Below are 26889 nucleotides of genomic sequence, written 5' to 3' on the forward strand. Positions count from 1 at the left end.
AACACCCATTTGACTGCCTTTTATTCATCCATGCAGCCACTACCAACTCTGTGATGTGATTTACCTATTTTAACCTCTGTGATGTGATTAACGGAAATGTTTCTTGGGTGCAGCACTAACCTGAATGATTTTTTTTAATGAAACCCCCTGCCATGGTGGGATTCAAATCAGGGACTCAAGAGCATTGCTCTAGGTTTGTGGTTTGTCAGTTCAGTGGCCCAGACCACTAGGCCGCAGGAAGAACTTGATTCATGGGCAGCCTGTTGCATAACCCACCTGATTTCCTTTTCAATTGGAATCGCAACGGCCAAAGGACAAATACACCTTCTTGGTCTTACCAGGAGTACCTTTGATAAAATACCATTTCTGACAAGGAAGGTTCACTGTAATGGCCAGAGATTTTCTTACAGCTGCTCCGTTCGGCAGCTGTCACTTTGCCGGAGGTGAGACATCAAACACACTTACCTAACGGTGAATTTACGTAAGTATATTTATCCAAAAGTATACCATCAAAAAACTGAGTGTATAGGCCTGAGGTGCTTAAACAAGAGTGAAACACTTCATTAGCATATTTGAGGGCCCAAGCACTTGTTTCAGGCAACTACTAGGGACACTGCTACTCCTTCTTTCCCGCTTTGACCATAGTTTTGCTGCCTTTCCAAGGGGTCCTTGAGGCAAAGACGATGGGCCGCTTGGAATCATCCACCATCTTGTGGGATAGTACTGCCCCTATTCCATAAGGAGGTGCATTGCATGTGAGGACAATTAGTTTCCCAGGGTTGAAGTGCAATAAAAGGTTTGAGGATTGAAAAGCTTGCTTTACCAAGTAAAAGGCTTTTTCTTGTGGCTCCCTGCATTGTCACAGTTGTTGCTTCTTTAGTGGTTGGTGTAATGGTGCCAATGTTGTGACTAAATTCGGAATGAGCCTACCATTTTAATTTACCATGAGAACAAAGATCTGGGGCGAAATTCTCCCCCAACGGCGCGATGTCCGCCGACTGGCGCCAAAAACGGCGCCAATCAGACGGGCATCGCGCCGGCCCAAAAGGTGCGGAATGCTCCGCATCTTTGGGGGCCGAGCCCCAACATTGAGGGGCTAGGCCGACGCCGGAGGGATTTCCGCCCCGCCAGCTGGCGGAAATGGCGTTTGTTGCCCCTCCAGCTGGCGCGGAAATGCGGCGCATGCGCGGGAGCGTCAGCGGCCGCTGACAGTTTCCCGGCGCATGCGCAGTGGGGAGAGTCTCTTCCGCCTCCGCCATGGTGGAGGCCGTAGCGGAGGCGGAAGGGAAAGAGTGCCCCCACGGCACAGGCCCGCCCGCGGATCGGTGGGCCCCGATCGCGGGCCAGGCCACCGTGGGGGCACCCCCCCGGGGTCAGATCGCCCCGTGCCCCCCCCCAGGACCCCGGAGCCCGCCCACGCCGCCTGGTCCCGCCGGTAAATACCAGGTTTGATTTACGCCGGCGGGACAGGCAATTTCTGGGCGGGACTTCGGTCCATCCGGGCCGGAGAATTGAACTGGGGGGCCCGCCAGTCGGCGCGGCCCGATTCCCGCCCAATCTCCGGTACCGGAGACTTCGGCGGGGGCGGGGGCGGGATTAGCGGCGGCCAACGGCCATTCTCCGACCCGGCGGGGGGTTGGAGAATGACGCCTCTGATGCTGGAACTTCTCGGATGGCCTTGACTTTCTCCTTGAGGGGATATGGACTGGTTGCATGCACATGGAATCCTAAATATGTCACTTAAGAGGCCTGGAGTGTACATTTTTTACGTTTGACACCTGTGTCTCGGAAGCTTTGTAGCATGTCTTCCAGGCTAGACACGGTGTACTTCGGGGGGTAGTCCCAGTAACTAAAACACCATCGCTTTAGGGATCCCTTGAAGGAGGTTTTCATTGTACGCTGGAAAATAGCTAACAGGCTGACGCTATGCCAGAATGTAGCCTCATGCACCAAAATAGGTCCTTATGGGTATTTATCATGGTGAAACTCTGGGACTCTTTGTCCCATTTCAATTGTAGGTATGCATGGCTGAGATTTAATTTAGAGCAGGGAGGGCCTCCCGCCAGCTTGGTGTAGAGGCCTTCGATCTTGGGGATCAGATATCTATCCACCTGGGATGCCTGATTGATTATTAATTTGTAGCACCACAAATTCTTATCAATTTGCTAGAGGTCGGGAACTATGGGGAAGGCCCACAAAGAGAACTGAACTGGTCTAATTATGCCCAGTTCTTCTGATCGCTTCAGCTCAGTTTCGACCTTATGATGCAGGGCCCAGGTGATTGGTCTGGCTCTAAAAAACTAGGGTGTCAAATTTAGATTGATATAAATGTTGACCTTTGCACCTTTGATCCGGTGTAGCTGGCTGTGGAAAACATCCTTGTCTCTTCACTGGGCATCTTGAAGGACACTGTTGAAAATCTTTTTAAATTCCAGCCAGTTATATTTGATTTTCTGTTACCAGTGCCTTCCCATTAGGCTGGGTCTGTGCCCCTCTGTGACAACTAGGGACTGATAGGCCTCTTCCTCTTTATAAGAAACTGGTGAGTTAGTGGTGCCAAGGATTTTCAAGGCTTCTCCAATGTAAGTTCAGTAAGAAGTCTTACAACACCAGGTTAAAGTCCAACAGGTTTGTTTCAAATCACTAGCTTTCGGAGCACTGCTCCTTCCTCAGGTGAATGGAGAGGTAGCTTCCAGAAACATTTATATAGACAAAGTCAAAGATGCAAGATGATACTTTGAATGCGAGCATTTGCACCCAATGAGACAACCAATGAACCAGACCAGCAGACCGAGAGATCTGCAGTGCGGCCACCTAAGAGGAAAGAGTTGAATTGGACCCCTCCGGAAGGCCGCTTCCTGAGACTCGACATGTATGCCCAAGCCGCCAGGAGTCGCGTCAATGCCAGATTCATCAGTCGCATTCACAAGACAGCCCTGAACATCACCCCAGCACAGCGCAATGCCATCCACGCTCTCAAGACCAACCGCAACATCGTCATCAAACCAGCAGACAATGGAATGGCCATCACCATACTGAACAGAACAGACTACTGCAAAGTATACCGACAATTCAACAACCAGGAACACTACAGGCAGTTACCCGCAGATCCGACCAAGGAACACACCTGCCAACTCAACAGACTAATCAAGACCTTGGATCCAGAGCTTCAGAGCACCCTACATGCTCTCATTCCACGTACTTCACACGTTGGAGATCTCTACTGCCTCCTGAAAATACACAAGGCCAACACACCAGGCCAGCCTATCGTATCAGGTAATGGGACCCTGTGTGAGAACCTCTCTGGCTACATCAAGGGCATCTTGAAACCCATCGTACATGTAACGCCCAGCTTCTGTCGCGATATGACGGACTTCTTACAGAAGATCAGCACCCACGGACCAGTTGAACCAGGAACATTCCTCGTCACAATGGACGTCTCGGCACTCTACATCAGCATCCCCCATGACGACGGCATTGCTGCAGCAACCTCAGTACTCAACACCGACAACTGCCAATCTCCAGAAGCAATTCTGCAACTCATCCGCTTCATTCTGGATCACAACGTCTTTACCTTCGACAACAAGTTCTTCATCCAGACGCACGGAACAGCCATGGGGACCAAATTCACACCTCAATATGGCACCATCTTCATGCACAAGTTTGAACAAGACCTACTCACCGCACAGGACCTTCAACCGACGTTATACACCAGATACATCGCTGACATTTTTTTCCTTTGGACCCACGGCGAAGAATCACTGAAACGACGACACGATGACATCAATAAGTTCCATCCCACCATCAGACTCACCATGGACTACTCTCCAAAATCGGTTGCATTCTTGGACACACTCGTCTCCATCAAGGACAGTCACCTCAGCACTTCGCTTTACCGCAAACCCACGGATAACCTCACGATGCTCCGCTTCTCCAGTTTCCACCCTAAACACATTAAAGAAGTCATCCCCTGTGGACAAGCCCTCTGTATATACAGGATCTGCTCAGACAAGGAGGAGCGTAACAGACATCTACAGACGCTGAAAGGTGCCCTTGTACGAACGGGATATGGCGCTCGACTCATCGATCGACAGTTCCAACGCGCCACAGCAAAAAGCGCACCGACCACCTCAGAAGAGAAACACGGGACACAACCGACAGAGTACCCTTCGTCGTCCAGTACTTCCCCGGAGCGGAGAAACTACGACATCTTCTTCGCAGCCTTCAACACGTCATCGATGAAGACAAACATTTTGCCAAGGTTATCCCCATATCCCCACTACTTGCCTTCAAACAACTGCGCAACCTCAAACAAACCATTGTTTGCAGCAAACTACCCAGCCTTCAGAACAGCGACCACGACACCACACAACCCTGCCATGGCAATCTCTGCAAGACGTGCCAGATCATCGACATGGGTACCACCATTACACATGAGAACACGACCAACCAGGAACGCGGTACATACTTGTTCGACTCAGCCAACGTTGTCTATCTCATTCGCTGCAGGAAAGGATGTCCCGAAGCATGGTACATTGGCGAGACCATGCAGATGCTGCGACAACGGATAAACGGACAATGCGCGACAATCGCCAGGCAGGAATGTTCCCTTCCAGTCGGGGAACACTTCAGCAGTCGAGGGCATTCAGCCTCTGATCATCGGGTAAGCGTTCTCCAAGGCGGCCTTCAGGACGCGCGACAATGCAGAATCACAGAGCAGAAACCTATAGCCAAGTTCCTCACACATGAGTACTGCCTCAACCGGGACCTTGGATTCATGTCGCATTACATTCATCCCCCACCATCTGGCCTCGGCTTGCGAAATCCTACCAACTGTCCTGGTTTGAGACAATTCACACCTCTTTAACCTGGGGTTACCCCTCTCTCTGGCTCTGTAAAACTTAATTACCTGCAAATACTCGCATTCAAAGCATTGTCTTGCATCTTTGACTTTGTCTATATAAATGTTTCTGGAAGCTACCTTTCCATTCACCTGAGGAAGGAGCAGCGCTCCGAAAGCTAGTGATTTGAAACAAACCTGTTGGACTTTAACCTGGTGTTGTAAGACTTTTTACTGTGCTCACCCCAGTCCAACGCCGGCATCTCCACACCAATGTATGTTGACAGCATGGCCGTGGTGCTGCTCATATTTAAAGTTTGAGCTGCTTCACAGAGGCCTTGGTGTTGACTTCCATTTTCAAGGGTTAATCATTCACAATAAGGATGATTTCAATGTGGATGTCCTGTTTACCTGGACTACATTCAGATGGCACATGTCGTGCTCCTCCTCAGAGCTCCTCTCCACTTGGTGCTGTGGACTGCTGCTGCTACTGTTTTTTTTTTGTATTGGTGCACTCTGCCTTACGTGGCAACATTCTTGAATATGACCTCTACAATTACAACAGAAACACTCAAACTCACGACAATGGCAAGTCTCTTGGGGACATCGATAGCAGTCCATCTCTGCCTTAGGTTAACGACCCCTTTTCTTTCTGGTCCTTTGGCTCTGGTCCAGTCCCGAGGACCGTGATTAGTTCTCTGCTATGCCTGTTGATCTTGTCGCGCCCACATCACTCCATACTTGATTGACATCCCCTTCGGCTGCACTTTGGAGCTCAGTGATGCCTTTTTCGGCGGGCTGCATTTCCTGAGCCATCTCAAACATTTTTTCTAACGTGATGGTAGTTTCAGCCAGGAGCTTCCTTTGGATGTTGAGATTATGGATTCCACAAACTAATCGGTCGCACAGCATGTTGCTAAGCGCGGTCCCGAACTCGCAATGCTCAGCAAGCTAGCGTAGCCTGGCTATGAAGACTGAGATGGACTCTTCAGGGTCCCTGACAGCAGAATTGAATTTGTACTGCTGGAGGATGATCGAGGGGCTGGGTTAAAATGTTGCTTGACCAACGTGACTAACTTTGAGTTGGAGTTTGAGGTTCCTTAACAAATTAGAAGTTTGGGGCCACAAACTGTCAGAAGTATCACCTTCTGCTTGTCTTTCCCTGTGATCTCATTCATGGTGAAGAAATAGCAGAACTGTTCGATGTACTGGCTCTAATTTTCAATTTCCTTGGTCAAACGAGTCTAGTTTACCGATATTAGGCATTTTCACTCATGTTTTGGGTATCACAGTTGACGGTTCCTGGCTCTTGTTGGTCTTTCTTTTTTTTGCCAAATGCTCCTTCCTTCCCTCCTCGAATCCTAAGTACTGCTGGCTGTGATTAAACCTTTTACATCATCGCCATTGTGGTGGCTCGAAACAACACTCTGGGGGCTTCCAGTCGTAACAAAGGGGTTTATTAATGAAACACAAAGGTTGGTATATTTACAGGTACAGAACACAACAGGATTGGTCTTAGCACTCCAGCTCCAGCGTCCACACTGCCTGGCCCCTGCTCCCAGGACCCCACACTTACATGCTTTGGCCAGGATTTGTGCGCAATTGGTCCCAAGCTGGTCACATCAGCCACCAGGATCGTTCCCCCCTTAAAGGGGCTGCACTACCACAGACATGGTCATTATTGGCTCTGCCTTCCATCTGAAAATTGGGCAGAACGATGACCAATCTCTATCCTCAAAAATTGGGGTTATTGAAGATACATTTGAACACTGGTTTGAGATGGATGAGGAAAGAGAAAGAGAATGGAAAAGGGATGTTTTCTTTCTGTACTGCCTTAGCAAACTTTATAGGGACAGTGAAAGTCACATTAGACAAACTGATCGGCCTATTTACACAGGAACAATACAGTTAACCTGTACCTTGACTGTGTTATTTCAGTTCGGAATGTCACGCCAATGGTAACCAAGAGAGCTAGCTGTTGCTCTTTGGAAAGCATCACTGCATCTATTAGTATCCATCTGAACCATTGGGAACTTAGTTTAGTGTCCTCTTCCAAGGTAGGCTAAACTACCTTTGCTGTCTGTGTTTAACTTTGATGTACCCTCTTGTTATGTGTGCATAAATCTCCCCACACCGCTAACTCACTGTATAGTTTGCACACGTCTACAACACCTCAGTGTATTATTACTTTCATCCTCTTGAACCAGCTCTACTGTATAAAAGGAGTCAGAGATACTCGGACACCTGCCAAAAGGTTTTAGAAGAATTCAACTTGCTTTTGCCCGAATACTACCAAGAGTCCAGGGTCTAGATGTCTGGCACCAGGACCCAGAATATGTCCTTTTTCCCTTCTCATTCTGAGATCATTGGAAGTGGAGATGCACATTGGAGAGATTCTGTTTTTCTGCAACAGGGGTGACGTTTCCCATTCTGAGGGACAGAAGTTTACGCACTCACTCATCTCTTTGGATTAAAGGATATTCAGTACACCTGGATGTGGGTTTAGTCAACAATTGAAAGCTCGTTCCTGCCAGGGAGTCTGTTTGCAACACAGGTCACACAGTGCAATCCTTTTATCAAGCTGTTTTACATCTGTGCCTATCGAATATCAAAATTGTTACAGTGGCCTTACAATGGAACATTCATTTGTCATTTAGTTTGAAAGTCTGGGAGGATTTTTTTGTTAGAGCACTTATTTATTGCTGATTCAACTGTCTGTCAGTGTCAGCAGTATGTCTCCACCATGACCATTCCTGTGGTGGGAATCTGAAGGAGCCCATGGACAGGTTATTTTTAATGGCCATCATAGCCAAGCCTGGTGCTTGACCCCACTCGCTGTCCACACAAGTGTACTCTTTGTCTGAGGTTCTTGGGCAATGCTAAGCAATGGAAACACTGGAAGATATCTCAACTGCCCTAGACCAGGGTCAATGAAACTTCTACCACTAGTTTCAACTGGGACCAGGGTCAGAATTCCAATGTAGGGTTAAGAACTGACACCTGGATGAATTCCAGGTCCTGACCCCCTTCCCAACCTGCATCACTCTTGTGATGCTCTTTATTAATTCAAAAAGCCTAATGGGGGAGCATGTGGGAGCTGCCTACGTGGCCCCAGTAAGGCAGACGGTAGCCATGGCCAATTGAAGTAGACAGCTCCTTTGAGGGAAGGCAGCAACAGTGGCGATAAAAGGTGTCAATAAAGCTAAATGAAGGTCAAACATTGCAAACTGCGCAAGGAGATCCAATAAAGGTCAGCTTTATTTGAATGAAGGGAAAGTTTCTGATGATCCTGCAATGAACCCAACAGTTGTGTACTAATAGGCACCAGAGTGTTTGGGTTCTCTAAATTAAAGATTAAGGATTGCAACCATAAATGCACAGGCCCCGTAGCAAGCTCATTAAGGAGCTTAATGAGTCATTAATGGATGGGCATTCCCTATTCCCTTCCCCTGCTTTCCCATTGAAAATTCAAAGCTGTCCCAGAAGGGTCAGGATTCTGAAATCACCTATGGAACAGCAACCCCACTGGGTCCCAAATCTGCGACTGTTTGAAAATTAGGCCCCAGTTTCCTCAGCACCAACCAGGAATCAAACAGTAGGGTCTTCCCTGTTGTGAATGACTCAAAGTGGGGTTTTATGTTTGCTCACTGCCATTTAGGTTTGCCAAACTCACTCCTGGGATGGAGGGATTATCCTACAAGGAAAGATTAAATAGACCAGCCCTTTATTCTCTGGAGTTTAGATGAATGACAGGTGAGCTCATTCAAACATACAGGGCTCGACAAGATAGATGCGTGGAGGGTATTTCCCCTGGCTAGGCATCAAAACCAGGGCATAGCCTCAGAATAAGGGACAGACTGAGGTGAGGAGGAATTTCTTCACTCAGAGGGTTGTGAATCTTTGGAATTCTCTACCCCAGAGAGTTGTGGAGGCTCAGTCATTGAGTATCGGTGCTGGGGATGTGCTGAGCAGACGCACAAAAGATGACTCTCCTCCCGGAACCTCAAAATTAGGCACTTTTTACCCAAAATAGCCTGCTAAACCTTGGGGGGGGGGGGCTCTCCTCCAACACCACGACTATGAAAGAGACATCCCAAGCAACAACAACCCGGGGACTGTATGTCATGGTGTCATGGTTAGTGTTAGTGGTGTCCTGGAAGGAACACTAGTGATACTAGCAAACATGGCAGGCCTCAGACAGACCAATGCACCCATAAAGGGAACAGAACACTTACCTTCCCTCCCCAAGATCATTGGTGATTCTTTGGTGAACCTCTAGCTCAAGGTAGGGGCTTGTGCTAAGAATGAGGTGCAGAAACTGGGGTATAAGCATGTTGTTGGCCATTGGAAGGAACATGCAGGCAGATAAGGTTACTCCTAGATTCCTTGGTCTGGGGATAATACTGGTTCAGATCCCATGACAACTTTCTGGTGGGGAGTTGAGGGGGGGGGGCATAAAGATGTGAGACTGGAAATCCAGGGATGCCTCCTCCTACCTTATTAACAGGAACACAGAGCCTGTAAGAACAGGTCATGAAAGACCCATTAAGAGAGGCCCAGGAGATGCCTGGACGATGTAGCAGGGTTGAAAACTTGATGCAGTCCTCTTCTGTGTGACTGGAAACCGTGAAGAGGAAAATTGGTTCTAGTTTCAAGATTTTGAAGCTGCTTATTTAAAATCTAGAACACTTGACTCAAAGTTCACATATCACCCCTTGGAGGTTAAATATTGAGTGTTATAGTGGGACGATTCCTGCACCGACTATCCCATGCAAAATTGAAAAAGCAACAATACCTTCATGACATGGAGTAATCTGACTATAAATGAGGGTTGGCCGGGGATGAGAGCTGTGTGGGAGTGCCAAGAAGCTTGGATGAAATAAAGATAAAAGAATTGGATGAAAGGGAACTGGTAAGGGCTTAGTTGCCTCGGGGAGGGGGGCGGGCAAGGGGATGGTGCGAATTAGCTTTGCAGCATTACAAATATATTTTACTGAAACGAAATGGAGAACAATAGAGGATAGAACTGTAGATGATAAAACTATAGAAGATAGAAGTTCAAAATGGAGACATAAGAATGCATGTCGCACTTACATGCTAAAAGACTTCTAGGAATGTGTTGTTTAGATAGGATAAGCTCAAAAAGGATAACAGATATATCAGTTAGGGTTAGCTCTGTGCTGCAGGAAAAGGACAGCTGATGAGCAAGTAAGCTCATAGCCATGACAATCAGGAAATAGAAATTCTCCCGAATGCAGGATTCTACGATAGAAGCTGTTGTTTGAGAATCTCAAGGTCAACGCTAAATCAGAAGAAAGGCTTTCCAAAATAAAGATACAACTCATGTATGGTAATTATCTGCTGGATTTGGCTCATAGAGATAAACCTAATGGGATGTTGTTTTGGGAAAAGGGACTTTCTCGGAGTTTAGGATTGCAGATAGATGTGGAATGGGGTTAATTAAAGTGTGTGTGGCCATTATTGTCATTAAGTGTACCTTTGTTTTGTTATGCATTTTTTACAATTTAATAAATATTCTTTTATATGAATGACTACAGGAAGACTGGACTTTTCCTCACTGGTTTGCATATCTTTCCTCACATTATACCAAACTGCAAAATAAACAATTAAGAACCGACGTTGCAAGTTACCCTTCTGGGTTTTGGGATACCTTCACTTCTAACCTCAGTGGGGTTCTTAACAGGGACTAATACACCAACAGATTGGGGAGCTGTCGGAGGTAATATGCAGAGGTATCGACAGATTAGGGGGCATTAACAGATTGGGAATTTATTATAATTCGAAAAACCAGATACAAGAGGAAAACCATTTTTTTCTGCAGTGTTGTGTGATCTGGAATTGATTTCCTGAAAGAGTGTTGGAGGCAGATTCAATAGTTACTTTGAAAAGTTAGCTAAGTACTTGAAAATAAAATAAATTGCAGGGCTACTGGAGAAGAGCAAAGGAATGGGACTAACAGTACAGCTCTTGGAAAGAGTCAGCACAGCTGGCACGATGGACCAAATGGCCTCCAGCTGTGCCGTATCATTCTGTGATTCCATGATTAGTAATTAGATTTATCTCTCATACGCAAGTAATAAAGAGGCTGCAGTGAAAGCTGTCAACTTACTTTCAATCTGAGGATTCAGGAACAGACAGAAGTAAAGAAACAAACATTGAAAAAGACGCAGAAACAGAGATTGTGAAGATTATGATAAAAGCAAAATATCCAAACACTGAGGGAGAATGTACAATTCACCTAAAAATCACGTCTTTCGGGACTTGTGGAAGGAAACCGGAATACCCGGAGGAAATCCACGCAGACACGGGAGAACATGCAGACTTCGCAAAGACAGTGACCCAAGCCGGGAATCGATACCGGGTAAGTTTGGTGTTTTTCAGTTTGGTGTTCTTCCCTTTGATGGAATGGATGCTGGATAATTGAGCACGACAATTGCGCAGCTAATAACTGAGTCACTCTGAAGTCCTGTTCGTTTCAGTCAAGTCAATGTTCAAAATATGAAAGGCTGGTGGACTCCATTAGCCATGTGGTCCGCCATATCCAGTTTCCCCTGTCTGTGTCCCATTGAGGTTGATGACTTCATGTCCCAAGCACAAAAAGGAAAACATCTATCCCTTATTTCCGCCAAAAGTAGGTCATCTCAGCCAGTGGTGGCCACGCACAGTGCCCAAGGAAAAGCATAGCTTTAAAAAAATTCAGAGTGGTGTCCCACTCCCCGCTGACCCTTTCTGAAATGTGTGGTTTCTGTAGCCATGAGGGGGAAAGGTTCAGACTTGACTTTTCCATGACTTTGCCCCTTTACACCAGGAGAGCAGTTCAAGTAATTATCAAAAAAATGCTTTTTGTATCTTCTTCCAGCTAGACTTTCTCTTCAAGGTGAATGCAGATATGCGGATAGTAGTTTAACTAATTGGAGTATGAATTCTTCTGATGCCGGTTTCACAGAAAAATAACGAGAACTAATTGTGATAGGGGCTTGTTTTACTTCTTTCAAGTGCAGTAAAATATCAATTAATAATTGAAGCATTTTGTAAACATATAAATTATGCAGGAAAATTGTAGCGGATCACCAAGGGTTCAACAACTTATTGGTATCACATTGGCGGACATTACAGGCAGCTCTGCTTTCTCAATTCTTTCATTAAATAAGAGGTAAACAGCTCCCTTGGTGGCTCCATTGGTATCTACACTGCTCAGTGAATTGCTAGGCTTTAGAGGCCAGGGAGGCCTCAGGCTCAATCTTTCCTGGCAGCTAATCTCAGCCACAATGTGGTGGACTCTTAACTACCCTCTGAAACGACCCAGCAAGCCAAGCAGTTCAGGATTAATTAAAGATGGTCTTGTTACCGAGGTGCCGCATCCCACAAAAGAATAAGGAAAAGTAAAACTGGAGATGTTAAAGCACCCTCTGAGTAAGAGCAAGAGAGTCAACGAAGGTATCAAGCAGACATCTTTGCATCACTCTCCAGTTGCTTGTACTCCATAGTAGATGATAGGCTGTTCAGCTCCTCGAGACTATTCTGTCATTCATGGATTATCTGTCACTTAATCCCACTGACCTGCTTTGATTCCACAGACCATATTGCACCCGATCAAACGGCCATGTCTCACCCAACTCCGTGACGTGACAAGGTCGTTAAATCTCGCAAGAGGCCTCTCACAAGATTTGCAATGCTCGGAATGCCTCGCAAGATCTAACGGGATCACGCGAGACGTCACAATCGGGATCATGCTCTCGCTGGGCGAGATCCAGATTAACAATGATTCATTTAAATATGTCTGCGCCCGATTATCCCGAGGACTGGGAACAAACACCCGTGCCTGGGAAACCTCGCCATGGTGTTGTTTAACACTGGTTGTGGACCAGGTGTAACGGCACCTGGGGAGGTCTCCCAGGCCATCGGAGGACCCGGGTGGTCAGGCTCTGGGTGGGGTGGTCTCCTGGCAATCCTGCTGCCACCCGGGCACCTTGGCACTGCCAGCCTGGAATCCTGGCAGTGCTACTGCCAGGGTGTCTAGTTGTCATTGCCATGCTGGCAGGGGCGCTGCCAGGGTGCCAGGTTTCCGATACCAGGGATCAGGCCTCAGGGTGCCCTGCCCTTAAGAGAGGGGTGGGGGGGGGGGGGGCTTGAGGACCCCCTAACAGATACGTTGGGGGGGGGGGGTCCGGATGCCGTGGTGGGGTAGCTGAGGTGGTCGAGCAATCAGGCGGCATTTAATGGCACCTAGATCTCTTCCTGCACTGACGATCAGGTAGTGACTCATGCTGATCAGTAACCCAGCATGAGTTACTCATTCGGCTGAAGAGGTAGGGGGGAGAATTGAGGGAACGAAGGAGCAAAGAGCTGAGAAATGGCAACAGTGAAGAGCACCACAGAACCGTAACTCACATTTTCAAACGCTTTTCGTTCAGGCATAAGATCACTCCAATTACAACCAGGGAGAACACAGCGAGTAGAGTTCCCAGCACAATGCCCAGAATGTTCTCTGTAAGACAAAAAGACATTTAAAAATTACTCCAGTTGTGCCTCCTCAAAATGTTAACAAACACTTAGCCAAAACATTGTGGTGTTTTCCCCCCTGATTTGTACCGGTAACAAGATGGCTCATTTATGCCTGAACACTTGGAGGGAAAATGTTGGCTCTTTTCCATTTTTATGAGTTTGGGGCAAGTGTACGGGCAGTCCGAGGGAGACGTTCTGTGAGGGGGTGGTGGGATTGCATGGGTGGGAGTTCCATGTGGAATGGGGGGGTGACTGTGTGTGGGGGGGGGTCTGTGGCGGTGGGAAGGGTGGAGTTCCGTGGGGAAATGCAGCAGTGGTGTCGGCAGGGGGGGGTAGGTTGCATGCAGGGGATGGGGGAGGAGCTTTTTTTAAAAATCGGGGCGTCCTATTGAAAACCAAAGTTGCTGATGGGACAGGCTCATTCAGAGTCTGCCCTGCCAGAGCGACACTGCGGGACCTGGGACCCGCCCCTTAACTTTCCTTTTGACTAAGAAGCTAAAAATACGGCAAAGGAATCCATTCTCGGAGCTGGCAGCTTCCGAATTGCTTTTCCCACCCGCTGTGCCACGCTGCAGAAAAATGAGAAAATTCTGCCCAAGGTTTCTACAAGGTGCCAGGAGGTTCTGAGAAGGGAGTGGGAGCAGGTCCCCAGAGAGGGAAACTTCTGGAGTCGGAGCCTGAGGATCTGGCAGCAGTGCCCCAGGAGATTCAATGATCTAACACAGGTGGACAAGGTCAGTGAACGCATGTTGACATGGCATCTCCAACTCACTGCCCCACCAACCTCACTCTGCCCAACCCACTACAGACCCAGCACTAACCCAACTATCACCAGCAACCAGGATTCATACCTAAGATTCAGATGCTTCCCCTCACTCTTACAGACCTTCCAACGCTACCAGACTCATGCCCACGTCTTGCTTTTCACACATTCCTACGGGATTCAGCCATGGCAGCCACGTCATCCAAATGCATTACAACCCACCCACTGACATTCTTCCCTCTCTCTTAAAAGAAAGGTACGTATTGTGGTAAACCACTGTTACACCTGTATTAGGTGATGTAAGTTAGGACCTATACTACAGGTTCGCTGGTAGCCCCTGCCTGCTAGCTCCACCCAGTAGGAGGGGTATAAATATGCGTGTCCTCTATTCAGCAGCCATTTTGCCAGCTGCTGTGGGAGGCCACACATCTTACTGCAATAAAGCCACAGCTGTATTCAACCTGAGTCTTTGTACAATTGATCGTGCATCACGTATAAAAGGACAGAGTAGCGCAGAAGTGAAGGGTGACAGGGTTGACTCTGGAGGTGATGTTGCTCATGGGGATGGCTATGGCTGAGCCCATTGTATCCAGCATCACAGAGAACTGGGTGCTGCCTTATGGACCTTCTGAACCCCCAACCTACGCAAATCATTCTATTTAAGTGCAAGCTGCAGGTGGTGTAACTATCCCAATCCAGTTCCCTCACCTTAGCCCTCCACATCTGCAAAATAAATGCTTCCTGATACCCAAGAACTGACACCTGGCCAGCCGCTGCAGCCTTATAAGAAAGGGCAAGAGCCGCTAGGGGAGGCAGCGGCATAGTGGTATTGTTGCTGGACTAGTAATCCAGAGACCCAGAGTCACGCTCTGGGACCCGGGTTCGAATCCCGCCATGACAGGTGGTAAAATCTGAATTCAATGAAAAAATCTAGAATGAAAAGGTGACCATGAAACTATTGTCGATTGTCGTAAAAACCCATCTGGTTCACTAATGTCCTTTAGGGAAGGAAATCTGCCATCCTTACCTGGTCTGGCCTACATGTGACTCCACATCCACAGCAATGTGGTTGACTCTGAATTGCCCTGAGGAATGGGCAATAAATGCTGGTCCACCCAGCGATTCCCACATCCCATGGACAAATAAAAAAAACATTTTGAAGGAGAGGAGGTGAGCCATTCCTGGTGTTCTGGCCAATAGTTACCTCTCAATCAACATCACCAAAACAGATTATCTGGTCATTATCAAATTGCTGTCTCTGGGTGCTTGCTGCACTCAAATTGGCTGCCACAGTTGTTACACTATCACATTGGCTACATTTCAAAAGTACTTCATTGGGTGTAAAGGTTGAGAGGTCCAGTGGTAGTGACAGGCACTATATAAATGCAAGTCTTTCTTCCTTTCTTGTGGCTGCCTAGCATGGTTTCCTTGCAAGGTTTGGATAGCTGGGGGGAAGGTTTTGAAACAGGTGTAGAGTGACAGAAATGTGAGTTCCGATGAGGTATTTAAGTGCTGGGAGGCATCCCCGACATGGAGCACACTTCAGAAGTGCTTTATCAGCTGCAAAGCACTTTGGAATGTCCTGAAGTTTTGAGAGGTGCTATATAAATGCAAGTTCAAGGGGTATGGAGAGAATAATGAGTTTCTCCCAAGGTGGCGGCGGCCAGGGAGTGGGATGGGGGGTCAGCTTGGGGTGGGGGCGGGGGGCGTGGAGTTGCACCTCTCCACTCTTCCTGAGTTTCCATTACCCTCTTTTGAACATGGTAATCTTGGTGCCATGGTGGCTCGTAGTCACTCGCCCAAGTGACCATTCTTAGTGTACGAGCTTGAACAAAAAGTCCCAGCAGGAAGTGACAACCATGGTGTCATCGCCCCTTGCGGCAGACGTGGCCACCAATCAGTGACCAAACAGATACATGCCAGAATGCAGTACCAGAGAGCCCTCATGAATTTAAACCCTGGGTAAGTTTTCTCTTCCTTGCCCGGGAGACAGTGATACCAATGACAGTGACCCCCCCTCCCCACCACCATTCCTCCACACTGCCTCACCACCCCAGCAGTTCACTGATGAACCCCTTGATTGTTTTTTCAGTTCAGTCCTATTCCCCCGTGGTACATTTACCCCAATCAGCGCTCCACCAAGAAAACAAAATTCACAAACAAAATCAAGTTGAAATTTCCAGACAACCTTCAGCACTCTCAGTGCCAATTTGTTGATTTGTTTGCGATTTTACTGCACTCTCTGCACATGCGGGAACATTGCTGTTTTCTTGATAGCTGTCTCACTCCATGCTGGTAAGGAATCTAATTTATTCTGCTTTACGATGTGATGTGGGCCTTTGAAATGCTCTAATAATATTCTGGAGACTTGCCAATACAGGTTCAATCAGATTCGCCAATAAATAAAAGATGTTTCCACCAGATTGGTTTTAGAATCTTAAATGAGGCCATACCCTGTAATTTCTAACTATGTTCTTTAGGTGGAGTTTCATGTCTGTCGGATATAAAGGAGGGGTAAAAATAACAGAATTGTCATCAATTTCACATGCAGAAAGTGAATTTTTGTCTCTGATCTGCATATGTGTTACATTATCTTGTCATCATGACAGCCTGCGATGTTTCCTATTTGAAGAGCCATCACTTCAGTTGGACCTTCCTGAGTCAAGGGGGTCCCACGCCGTCCCCAAAACTCCAGTTGCAGATTAGGTAACTGCATAGATGGGCAACTAATTTCTACCCAGTAAAGTCACCCAGGAAGGGGCGACATGGTGGCTCAGTGGTTAGCACTGCTGCCTCACAGCGCCAGGCACCAGGGTTCGATTCCAGCCTTGGATTACTGTCTATGTGGAGTTTTCACGTTCCCCCCGTATCTACATGGGTTTCCTCCGGGTGCTCCGGTTTCCCCCCACAGTCTAAAGATGTGGAGGTTAGGTGTATTGGCCATGCTAAATTGTCCCTTACTGTCCAGGGGTGTGCAGCTTAGGTGGCGTTACAGGGTCACAAGGAGAGAGCGGGTGGGTGTGCGTCTGTGTGTCAAATGGCCTCCTTCTGCACTGTAGGAATACTGTGGATCAATCTGCAAAGGATTGAATTACCGGGTAATATGTGTTTTGGTTGCTTTGGCAAAGGAAGAAATGTTGGTTGGGGCACTGATTCTCTTTCAGTGGTACAACAGGATCTTCTGCATCTACCTGATCCAACAGATAGGAAAGGCCTCACCTTAAATGTCGACTGAAAGACCTCACTCTGAACAATGCCTGCCTCTCCAACTAATGAGACTTCACTCTGAACAATGCCTGTCTCTCCAAGCAATACCGAATGAGGTGCCAGCCCTCCAATTCAAGGGAAAATAACTTCAGACCAGCACTGTAACATTTTTGGAAGGGCCTGGAGGCAGATTTGGGTCTGAAGCTGGCAGCGGTTGTGCCAAGCCTACTGCGTGCTAACTGCTTATACATAGACAAGTTGTAAAGCTCTGTATCTGCTTACCAAGAGCCGGTGAAGGCAGTTCTCTATGGTTGTTGCCAGGCAGCTATGCCAAAAATCTGCATTTATGGTTGGTGGCATCATGGTGGGTGCTGCAATTTAGACTCATTCTGCATGTCTCCCTCTCTGGCATACTGAATTCTGCCAATATGGCTCTCCTTGTAGCTGGTTTCCCAATCTTGCCTTCTTTCCTGCAGTGCAACTTAAAGTACGGAACACTACGCGAATTCACCGACGTAGAGATCAACTTGGAAGTTGCAGGGTCAGATCTTCGTCCCATTCCCAGTCCCAGCTGGCAGACAGCAATGCTAATAGCTCTGACAACTGCCCAAATTTCCAATTGTCCATCAGCAGGTGAGCCCAGGGGTGTTTTATGAGCAGCAGGATCCTATTAGTTACTGATGAAGAATAGTAAGTAAGAACAACAGTACAGTTTTTCAGCTTCGATACTGTGGTCTGTGCTGAGTTAGCCAACCAGAGGAATAGTTGGGACAATATGATTTGGGGTCAATATCAACATGGCTTCCGGATGTTCATTAAGAAACGCTCAAAGTGGTGGACAGTTGGGTTTCAGCCAGGGATGGAGTTGAGCATGCAGTCAATCATCCACATTCACATATGACGAACGATAACCTGGACAACACACTGAAAAGGAAACTGATGCCATAGATGTGCACCAGAGCAGGAGTCAACACTCAGGAGTGGAAGCACAGAAAGAGTCATACAAAGCAAAATACTGCGGATGCTGAAAATCTCAAATAAAAATAGGAAAAGCACACTGCTGTCTCACGGCGCCGAGGTCCCAGGTTCGATCCCGGCTCTGGGTCACTGTCCGTGTGGAGTTTGCACATTCTCCCCGTGTTTGCGTGGGTTTCGCCCCCACAACCCAAAGATGTGCAGGGTGGGTGGATTGGCCACGATAAATTGCCCCCTTAATTGGAAATAAAATGAATTGGGCACGCTAAATATTTTTTTTTAAAGAATAAATAGGAAAAACTGGAAATATTCTATTCTGAAAAACGGTCAGAGGCCTGATATATTAACTCTCCACAGTATGTCCACCATTTTCTGTTTTGATTGAGGATATGATAGTGTGAGTGTGTTTATGAGGGAATGCTCTTACCAGATATACAGAAGGTAGGCTCTCCAGACCACTGGCCTGTTGGCAGACACGTCCGTGTGGCCGATCCTGAAAGCACGTGGCCCTGATTGCAAGTAAAATTTACCAATGCTCCAATCAAGTAGAAGTTCCCTTTCTTTTTCCCATTCTTGGGCTCTTCCAGAAACCCACAGGAGGTCACTGAAGAAGAAAAAGAAAATCAAAAGGGGATTTGGTCAATGATGTGAAATCCAATACTCGGAAACACAAAGAAGCTTCGGAAGATGATAATATCCTTTCTGTCACAGGGAGTCCTTCATTTGTTGGGAAAGTCTTTGTGTGATAGTACTCTCAGCAACAAACCTTTCATCGAACACTGACAGCTTTAGGAAACCAAGATTTATGAGTCCTTCCTCCCGAGCATTGATCTGAAAAGTGCTTCCAAACCTGCAACAGAAGCTGTATTTAAAACTCTGAACCTTTAGATCACTGATTCAAGGCACACAAATCACATATTCCTATGGGATTTCATAGCACCAGCTCAGGGAGGATTAAGAGTATCGGTGATTCTGGAGAGCAACCCATTTTTCACTAAGCTTGTCTCAGTCCAAGTCACAAAACATATTCACATTATCATTTTGTGTCCTCCGTGATCCTCCTGCTGCATTCAACATGGCCCAGCACGGCACCCTCCTCCACCATCAAGTTGTGGATGAGGAGAATCATCTTCAACAGAGCAACAGACATCTATTCAGTTCCCACGGAAAACTCTGCATCCATCCCGCTCCCAGTTCACCCTCTCCGGCTAAACCCAATACTGTGCAACCTCAATGCCCCGTTTAACTTCAAGCTGAGCTCTGAAGCCCATGCCCCATCCAAGACCAAGACCGCTCACTTCGATTACAGCAAAGTCACTTCACCACTCTCTCACCCCACTGCCAACATTCCAAATTATAAGTGATTGAAAGGGAAGAAGTTGGGGTGCAATAGGGAAAGGGCAAGCAAATGGGACTGTTTGGATTGCTCTTTTCAAAGATCTGGCACAGCCATGACGGTTAAATGACCTGCTGTAAGTTCCTAGCTTTTGTCACTTCCAAGTCTGACACCCCCTGCCCGCGCTGCCAAGTTCCACCTTACATAAACTCCAGCTACTGCCCACACCTTGTCCTGCAGATCCACCATCCTTATCCTTAGCATCCCCATTAGTTCACCATTCTTGTTTGAATTGAAGATGCTTTCCACCGCATTGTCCCACCAAACCCTTTGCAACTCACACACAGCCCATATCCCAGATCACACCCTACTGTCTTCTACCTGAGATCTTCTGTCTACTTCCCTGCTCCACTCTTCAACTGTCAGTGCCACTTGTGTACACTAACATCATCTCCCCCACATTCTATCTTCTTTCCTCCATTACAGAGGCCCCACTCAAACATAATGACCCTTCCCGCCAGTGGGATCTGACAGTCCTGCCAAAGTCAATCTCCCCCTCCCCTAACGCAGTGGGTTCCCCAGCAGTGGGGGAGGGCGACGAGCCATGCAAATTGCCATTGACTCTGACGGGATTGGCAGATCCCGCCGGTAGAAACTCCCAGTCACCCTGCCTTCCAGCCATCACTTTAGTCTCCTCTCCAACTGGATCATGGTTCGGTCCCCACTCAAGAGAGCTGATAGTCCAGGTGACATTTCAATTCAGTATTGATGTATGACTGCATTAGTGGAGGCAGTGTCTTTCAGGTGAGATGTGTCCCATCGCTGAATCTAAAGGAATACCATCATGCCATGTGATGATGAACCAGGGGTTCTCCTGAGCAACATTGTTTCCGTAACAAAAGCAACCAAAAGCAGATTATATGGTCCATTGATTTGTTTGCTCTTTGCAAACCTTTGCCTACCCAAATTGGATGCTGCATTTGCCTACATAACAATAATAACTACACTGCGGCAGTAATTCACTGACTGTAAAGCACTTTAGGGATCACCTGAGCATACGGGACTATATAAATTCACTTCTTGTTGATGTCTGTTTCTCTTCTCTGAAAGGCCTTGGAACATTTACACTGTTAATGGTTCAATATAAATAGTTGTTCCCATCACTGTTCCGTCCCAGTTACTCATGTTTCCAGTATTGCCTTCCATTTCAGAGCCTTAATCAACAACAACAATAACTTGTAATTATAACCTTTTATCCTGCAAATATCCAGGCATCTGCTTATTGTTTGAAACAGTATTTATACTGTTCTTCTTTCAAGTTGTTTAAAATATGACATTAAACCTATCTACTGCCTCCTTGTGAAAGCAATTAGTAACTTTAAACTCCTGACCTCTACAATTGCCCGGTTCTGCCATGGAAGGGGGGTCTCTGCCTGGACTGTGTGCGATTCCGATGGTTCTACATACTTTTGATTTGTTTTTGTGAAGTTGAATTTCTCTGCACTCTTTACTAACGATCATGCTGAACTACCAGATAGTTTAGAATCGGGTGTCAAACCATTGGCCCCAAATCCTGTCAGCCCTGACGCAGAGTCTGAACAACTTGTTTGCACCGATGTTACTTTTATTCGCTGCCCTATCCTGTTTGAGTTTTATGAACGTGGTAAGTTCAAGAAATGCATGTTTTTAGCACTGTTGTCATGTTGGCAGCAAAATCCGAAATCAAAGTAATCGAGATCAGTCAGTCTGAAGAAGCAACTGAGGTAAATGCAAATTAAAGGGCCTAAAGATTGGACTGCACGGGACACTCAATGGTGCATAACCATACAGTCCACAAAAGGCAAAAGAATAGGCTAGACAGTTTTGTGGTCCAACAATTTTTTTAAAAGTTTGTTTATTAACATTTTGACAAACAATGCAACGGAACCACAAAAATGATACAGCACAACAAGCAAAATAAAAGGGTCCACATATATGAAGACAGAGGAGGACAGGAGAACAGCAGTATAACCAACTCAATACAATCATTAGACATAAAGGTAGCACAGTGGTTAGCACAGTTGCTTCACAGCTTCAGGGTCCCAGGCTCGCTTCCCGGCTTGGGTCATTGTCTGTGTGGAGTCTGCACATTCTCCCGTGTCTTCATGGGTTTCCTCCGGGTGCTCCAGTTTCCTTCCACAGTCCAAAGATGTGCAGGTTAGGTGGATTGACCATGCTAAATTGCCCTTAGTGTCCAAAAAAAAGTTAGGTGGGGTTACGGGGATAGAGTGGAGGAGTGGGCTTAAGTAGGGTGCTCGTTCCAAGGGCCGGTGCAAACTTGATGGGCCGAATGGCCTCCTTCTGCATTGTAAATTCTATGATTCTATGATAACTTGATGCCTCTATGAGCCAACCAGAGAACAAGGAATAAACAGGATAAGGGCATGAAAACATGGTTAAATGGTGCACACCATCCCACGCAGCGGTTGTTCACAGATAGTGAGGAGGGCTGTTGTCGGCTGCAAAGAGACATAGATAGGATGCAGAGCTGGGCTGAGAAGTGGCAGATGGAGTTTAACCCTGAAAAGTGTGAGGTTGTCCATTTTGGAAGGACAAATATGAATGCGGAATACAGGGTTAACGGTAGAGTTCTTGGCAATGTGGAGGAGCAGAGAGATCTTGGGGTCTATGTTCATACATCTTTGAAAGTTGCCACTCAAGTGGATAGAGCTGTGAAGAAGGCCGATGGTGTGCTCGCGTTCATTAACAGAGGGATTAAATTTAAGAGCCGTGAGGTGATGATGCAGCTGTACAAAACTTTGGTAAGGCCACATTTGGAGTACTGTGTACAGTTCTGGTCGCCTCATTTTAGGAAGGATGTGGAAGCTTTGGAAAGGGTGCAAAGAAGATTTACCAGGATGTTGCCTGGAATGGAGAGTAGGTCTTACGAGGAAAGGTTGAGGGTGCTAGGCCTTTTCTCATTAGAACGGAGAAGGATGAGGGGCAACTTGATAGAGGTTTATAAGATGATCAGGGGAATAGAGTAGACAGTCAGAGACTTTTTCCCCGGGTGGAACAAACCATTACAAGGGGACATAAATTTAAGGTGAAAGGTGGAAGATATAAGAGGGATATCAGAGGTAGGTTCTTTACCCAGAGAGTAGTGGGGGCATGGAATGCACTGCCTGTGGAAGTAGTTGAGTCGGAAACATTAGGGACCTTCAAGCAGCTATTGGATAGGTACATGGATTACGGTAAAATGATATAGTGTAGATTTATTTGTTCTTAAGGGCAGCACGGTAGCATTGTGGATAGCACAATTGCTTCACAGCTCCAGGGTCCCAGGTTCGATTCCGGCTTGGGTCACTGTCTGTGCGGAGTCTGCACGTCCTCCCTGTGTCTGCGTGGGTTTCCTCCGGGTGCTCCGGTTTCCTCCCACAGTCCAAAGATGTGCCGGTTAGGTGAATTGGCCAATGATAAATTGCCCTTAATGTCCAGAATTGCCCTTGGTGTTGGGTGGTGGTGTTGAGTTTGGGTAGGGTGCTCTTTCCAAGAGCCGGTGCAGACTCAAAGGGCCGAATGGCCTCCTTCTGCACTGTAAATTCAATGATAATCTCTGATTAATCGAGGACAAAGGTTCGGCACAACATGGTGGGCCGAAGGGCCTGTTCTGTGCTGTATTTTCTATGTTCTATGTTCTATACCACCAGAGTTCAGGATAAAATTTTCATGGCATGCTTGAGAGTGCACCAATATGCATCTCCCTCCACTCCAGCAGCGCCAGAGGTGCCAATGACACACTGCAACCTCCTCTCCTTGGATACCAGACCCATCTTCACCCATGCAGGAACCGGAAGTCCCGCCGCTGTCAACCCATGCCAGCCGGCGTGGATTGAACCACCTTTGGGACGCCGGGACACGGCGGCGCGGGCGGGCTCCAGGGTCCTGGGGGTGGGCACGGGGCGATCTGGCCCCGGGGGGTGCCCCCACGGTGGCCTTGCCTGCGATTGGGGCCCACCGATCCGCGGGGGGGCCTGTGCCATGGGGGCACTCTTTTCCTTCCGCCTTCGCCATGATCTCCGCCATGGCGGAGGCGGAAGAGACCCCCTCCACTGCGCATGCGCGGGGATGCCGTGAGCGGCCGCTGACGCTCCCGCGCATGCGCGCCCGGCAAAGTCAGTTTCGCGCCAGCTGGCGGGGCACCAAAGGCCTTTCCCGCCAGCTGGCGGGGCGGAAATCAGTCCGGCTCGGGCCTAGCCCCTCAAGGTGAGGGCTCGGCCGCTCAAGGTGCGGAGACTTCCGCACCTTTGGAGCGGCGCGATGCCGGACTGATTCGTGCCGTTTTTGGCGCCGGTCGGCGGACATCGCGCCGATATTGGAGAATCCCCCACAGGATATCAACTAAGGTACAGAACTCAGCTCAACCCAGGCCCATGTGCACAGAAGAAGCAAACCCAACCTCTCAGGGTGTCCCAAATAAGTGCCTTCAAGAAGGAACATTCCAACACACAGCAATCATGACCCCCAGGACCCCGAGGTCCCGACAGTTAATAGCTTAGTGCACTCCATCAAGTGCACAACTCCCACTTCTGTCATCACAGGTTGACGATCCCTGTGCACAAGGATAGAATATTTTTATTATTCTTTCATGGGATGAGGTCGTCATTGGTTGAGCCAGCATTTATTGCCCATCTAAATGAAATGAAAATCGCTTATTGTCACAAGTAGGCTTCAATTAAGTTACTGTGCAAAGCCCCTAGTCGCCACATTCCGGCGCCTGTTCGGGGAGGCTGGTACGGGAATTGAACCGTGCTGCTGGCCTGCCTTGGTCTGCTTTAAAAGCCAGCGATTTAGCCCTGTGCTAACCCAGCCCCTCTCTAATTTCTCTTGAACTGAGTGGCTTGTTAGGCCATTTGAAAGGATATTTAAGAGTCAACCACTTTGCTATGGGTCTGGAGTCACATGTAGGTCAGATCAAGTAAGGACAGAAGATTTCATTCCCCAAAAGCCCAGATGGGTTTTTACAACAATCAATAATGGTTTCATGGTCATCATTAGACTTTTAATTCCAGATTTTTATTTAACTCAAATTCCTGTGCAGCCGAACCAAATTGCATGATGGGAAATTTGGTCAAAGAAATATTCAGCTCAAGCTACAATAAAAAATGCACAATGATGGAAACCAACAGGCGTCTAGCCACAAGACCTACCGTGGTGAGCCCCAAGAAAGGTCATAATCAAAAGATAGCAATTTCACAGTGAAAAGAAGGAACGAACGTTGGAGCTAGACAACCGCAGACATTTACAGACCTGAGCAAGAGGATCATCTAACCTTTGTGGTTACAAAGGGCTGTTAAGGTGGGAAACTGCATAGGGAACTGATGTGTCCTATTTTCCAAACCTTTGGGAAGAATGACCTCGGCGAAATGAGGGTTCTACACAAATGTCATCGAACATTCTAGAAAGGTAGAAATAGTACAAAGGTACGGGAGATCGAAGTTTCAGGAGCAAAAGCCCTGGGAATTACCAGTGCAGAAGACAACCTCGAGTCAGTGGCTCGATGATCAGTGAAGCACCCCCGGAGAAGAGCCAGGCCAGCTGTTCTGCTACAGTGATACTTGAGTTTGATTTGTGAGTTGAGTAACGTTTATTGTACATTGAGTTATTGTGTGACATTCAGTGAGTTAAAGAGTCCGGGTGATAAAGTAGTCTGTGTGATATTTAGCAAGTTTAAAGTCTGTGTGACGTATTCATTTAAATAAAGAGTCTTTAAGTGAATATTATCAATCTTGTGCAGCTTGTGTGGCAAGTCAGTTGTGAAGCCTCGAGGAGTAGGGGACAACACCCGGGTCCCCACAGCATTACCCTGGGTCTGTGGATTACTTAGTCTGGTGACAATACCACTACACCACTGCCTCCCATGAACATGGAAAGGATATAAGAATAAAATCATAAAAGGATTTGATAGATTAGCCATGGAGAAGATGGCTTCACTCACAGGGGAATCCAAAATTAGATATCATAAATGTAAGGGGCAGGATTCTCCGTTGCCCACATCAACATCTTAATCGGCGATCGGGCAAGGAATTCCTTCCGACACCCAAATTGGGGATAGCGCCCATTTGCCGCCAGTTTTCTATTCTCCGCCCCCTTCGAAATGGCATCATCGCGTCACGCGCCACACGGCATTGGAACACTGTTGGTGCGTCACTGGAAGGCCCTCCCCCGATGCTCCGCCCCCGATGGGCTGAGTTCCCGACTGCACGGGGGACATGCGGTCTCAGCGGTCGGGAAACCCGGCGTGGTAGCCGCGGACTGGTCCAGTACCGCCACAGTCGGCCGGGAGCCATTCTGCTGGCCGGAGGGGGGCGGCTTCCACAAGGGCTGGAGGGACTGGTGGGGGGTGGCCAGGGGCTGGTCAGGGGGGCAGTATTTGGCAGGTCGGGTGGGTGCACGGCCGGTACCATGTTGTATGGTGCGACCTCTGCAGGTCGTCGCCGTGCTCTTGCACGGCCACGGACCCGGCCATTCTCCAGCCGTTTATATCGTGGGAGCCGGGAATTTTACCCGGTGCGGCTGCTGGCCCCTCACCGGTCCCAGGATCAGTGAGAGTTCGGCGCCAATTTTGGCATCGTAAATGCCACAGTTTCACGCCAGCATCAGCACTTGGCCGCAAAATCCGAGAGTCCAGCCCAAGATGGTTACTAATAAATCTAAGAAAGAATTCTGCAGAATGGTCTTAACCCAGGGAAGAGTGAGAATGTGGAATTATAAATCATAGACCATAGAATTTACAGTGCAGAAGGAGGCCATTCGGCCCTCCAGTCTGCACCGGCTCTTGGAAAGAGCACCCTACCCAAGGTCCACACCTCCACCCTATCCCCATAACCCAGTAACCCCACCCAACACTAAGGGCAATTTGGACACTAAGGGCAATTTATCATGGCCAATCCACCTAACCTGCACATCTTTGGACTGTGGGAGGAAACCGGAGCACCCGGAGGAAACCCATGCACACACGGGGAGGATGTGCAGACTCCATACAGACAGTGACCCAAGCCGGGAATCGAACATGGGAATCAATTGTGCTATCCACAATGCTACCATGCTGTCAATGCTAATGTGCTACAACATGGAGAAGGGGAGGCAATAGCATGCAAGTGTCGAAGGGGAAGGGAGAAGCGTGCATGAGAGAGAAAGGAGTAACAAGAGATGCTGATAGGATTAGATAATAGGATTGAGCAGTCATACTGAATGGTCAGA

General features: G+C 47.7%; 1 protein-coding gene across 5 annotated transcripts in view; it reads right to left on the minus strand.

Annotated features, from left to right (window-relative positions):
- The window catches only part of susd2 (sushi domain containing 2), a 353392-nt gene that overhangs the window by 24558 nt on the left and 301945 nt on the right, over nucleotides 1-26889 (minus strand). For 4 of the 5 annotated variants that reach the window (XM_072497158.1, XM_072497185.1, XM_072497149.1 and 1 more), the window contains 2 exons: nucleotides 18739-18915; nucleotides 13253-13349 (listed from right to left, as the gene is read on the minus strand). In XM_072497158.1, coding sequence (XP_072353259.1) covers nucleotides 13253-13349; nucleotides 18739-18915 — 274 coding nt within the window. Of the gene's footprint in view, nucleotides 1-13252; nucleotides 13350-18738; nucleotides 18916-21547; nucleotides 21873-26889 lie in introns of those variants that run through there. The other variant, XM_072497176.1, reaches the window with a different exon arrangement.

This window comes from Scyliorhinus torazame, chromosome 1 (genome assembly GCF_047496885.1).
Source record: "Scyliorhinus torazame isolate Kashiwa2021f chromosome 1, sScyTor2.1, whole genome shotgun sequence".
NCBI classification, from domain to species: domain Eukaryota; kingdom Metazoa; phylum Chordata; class Chondrichthyes; order Carcharhiniformes; family Scyliorhinidae; genus Scyliorhinus; species Scyliorhinus torazame.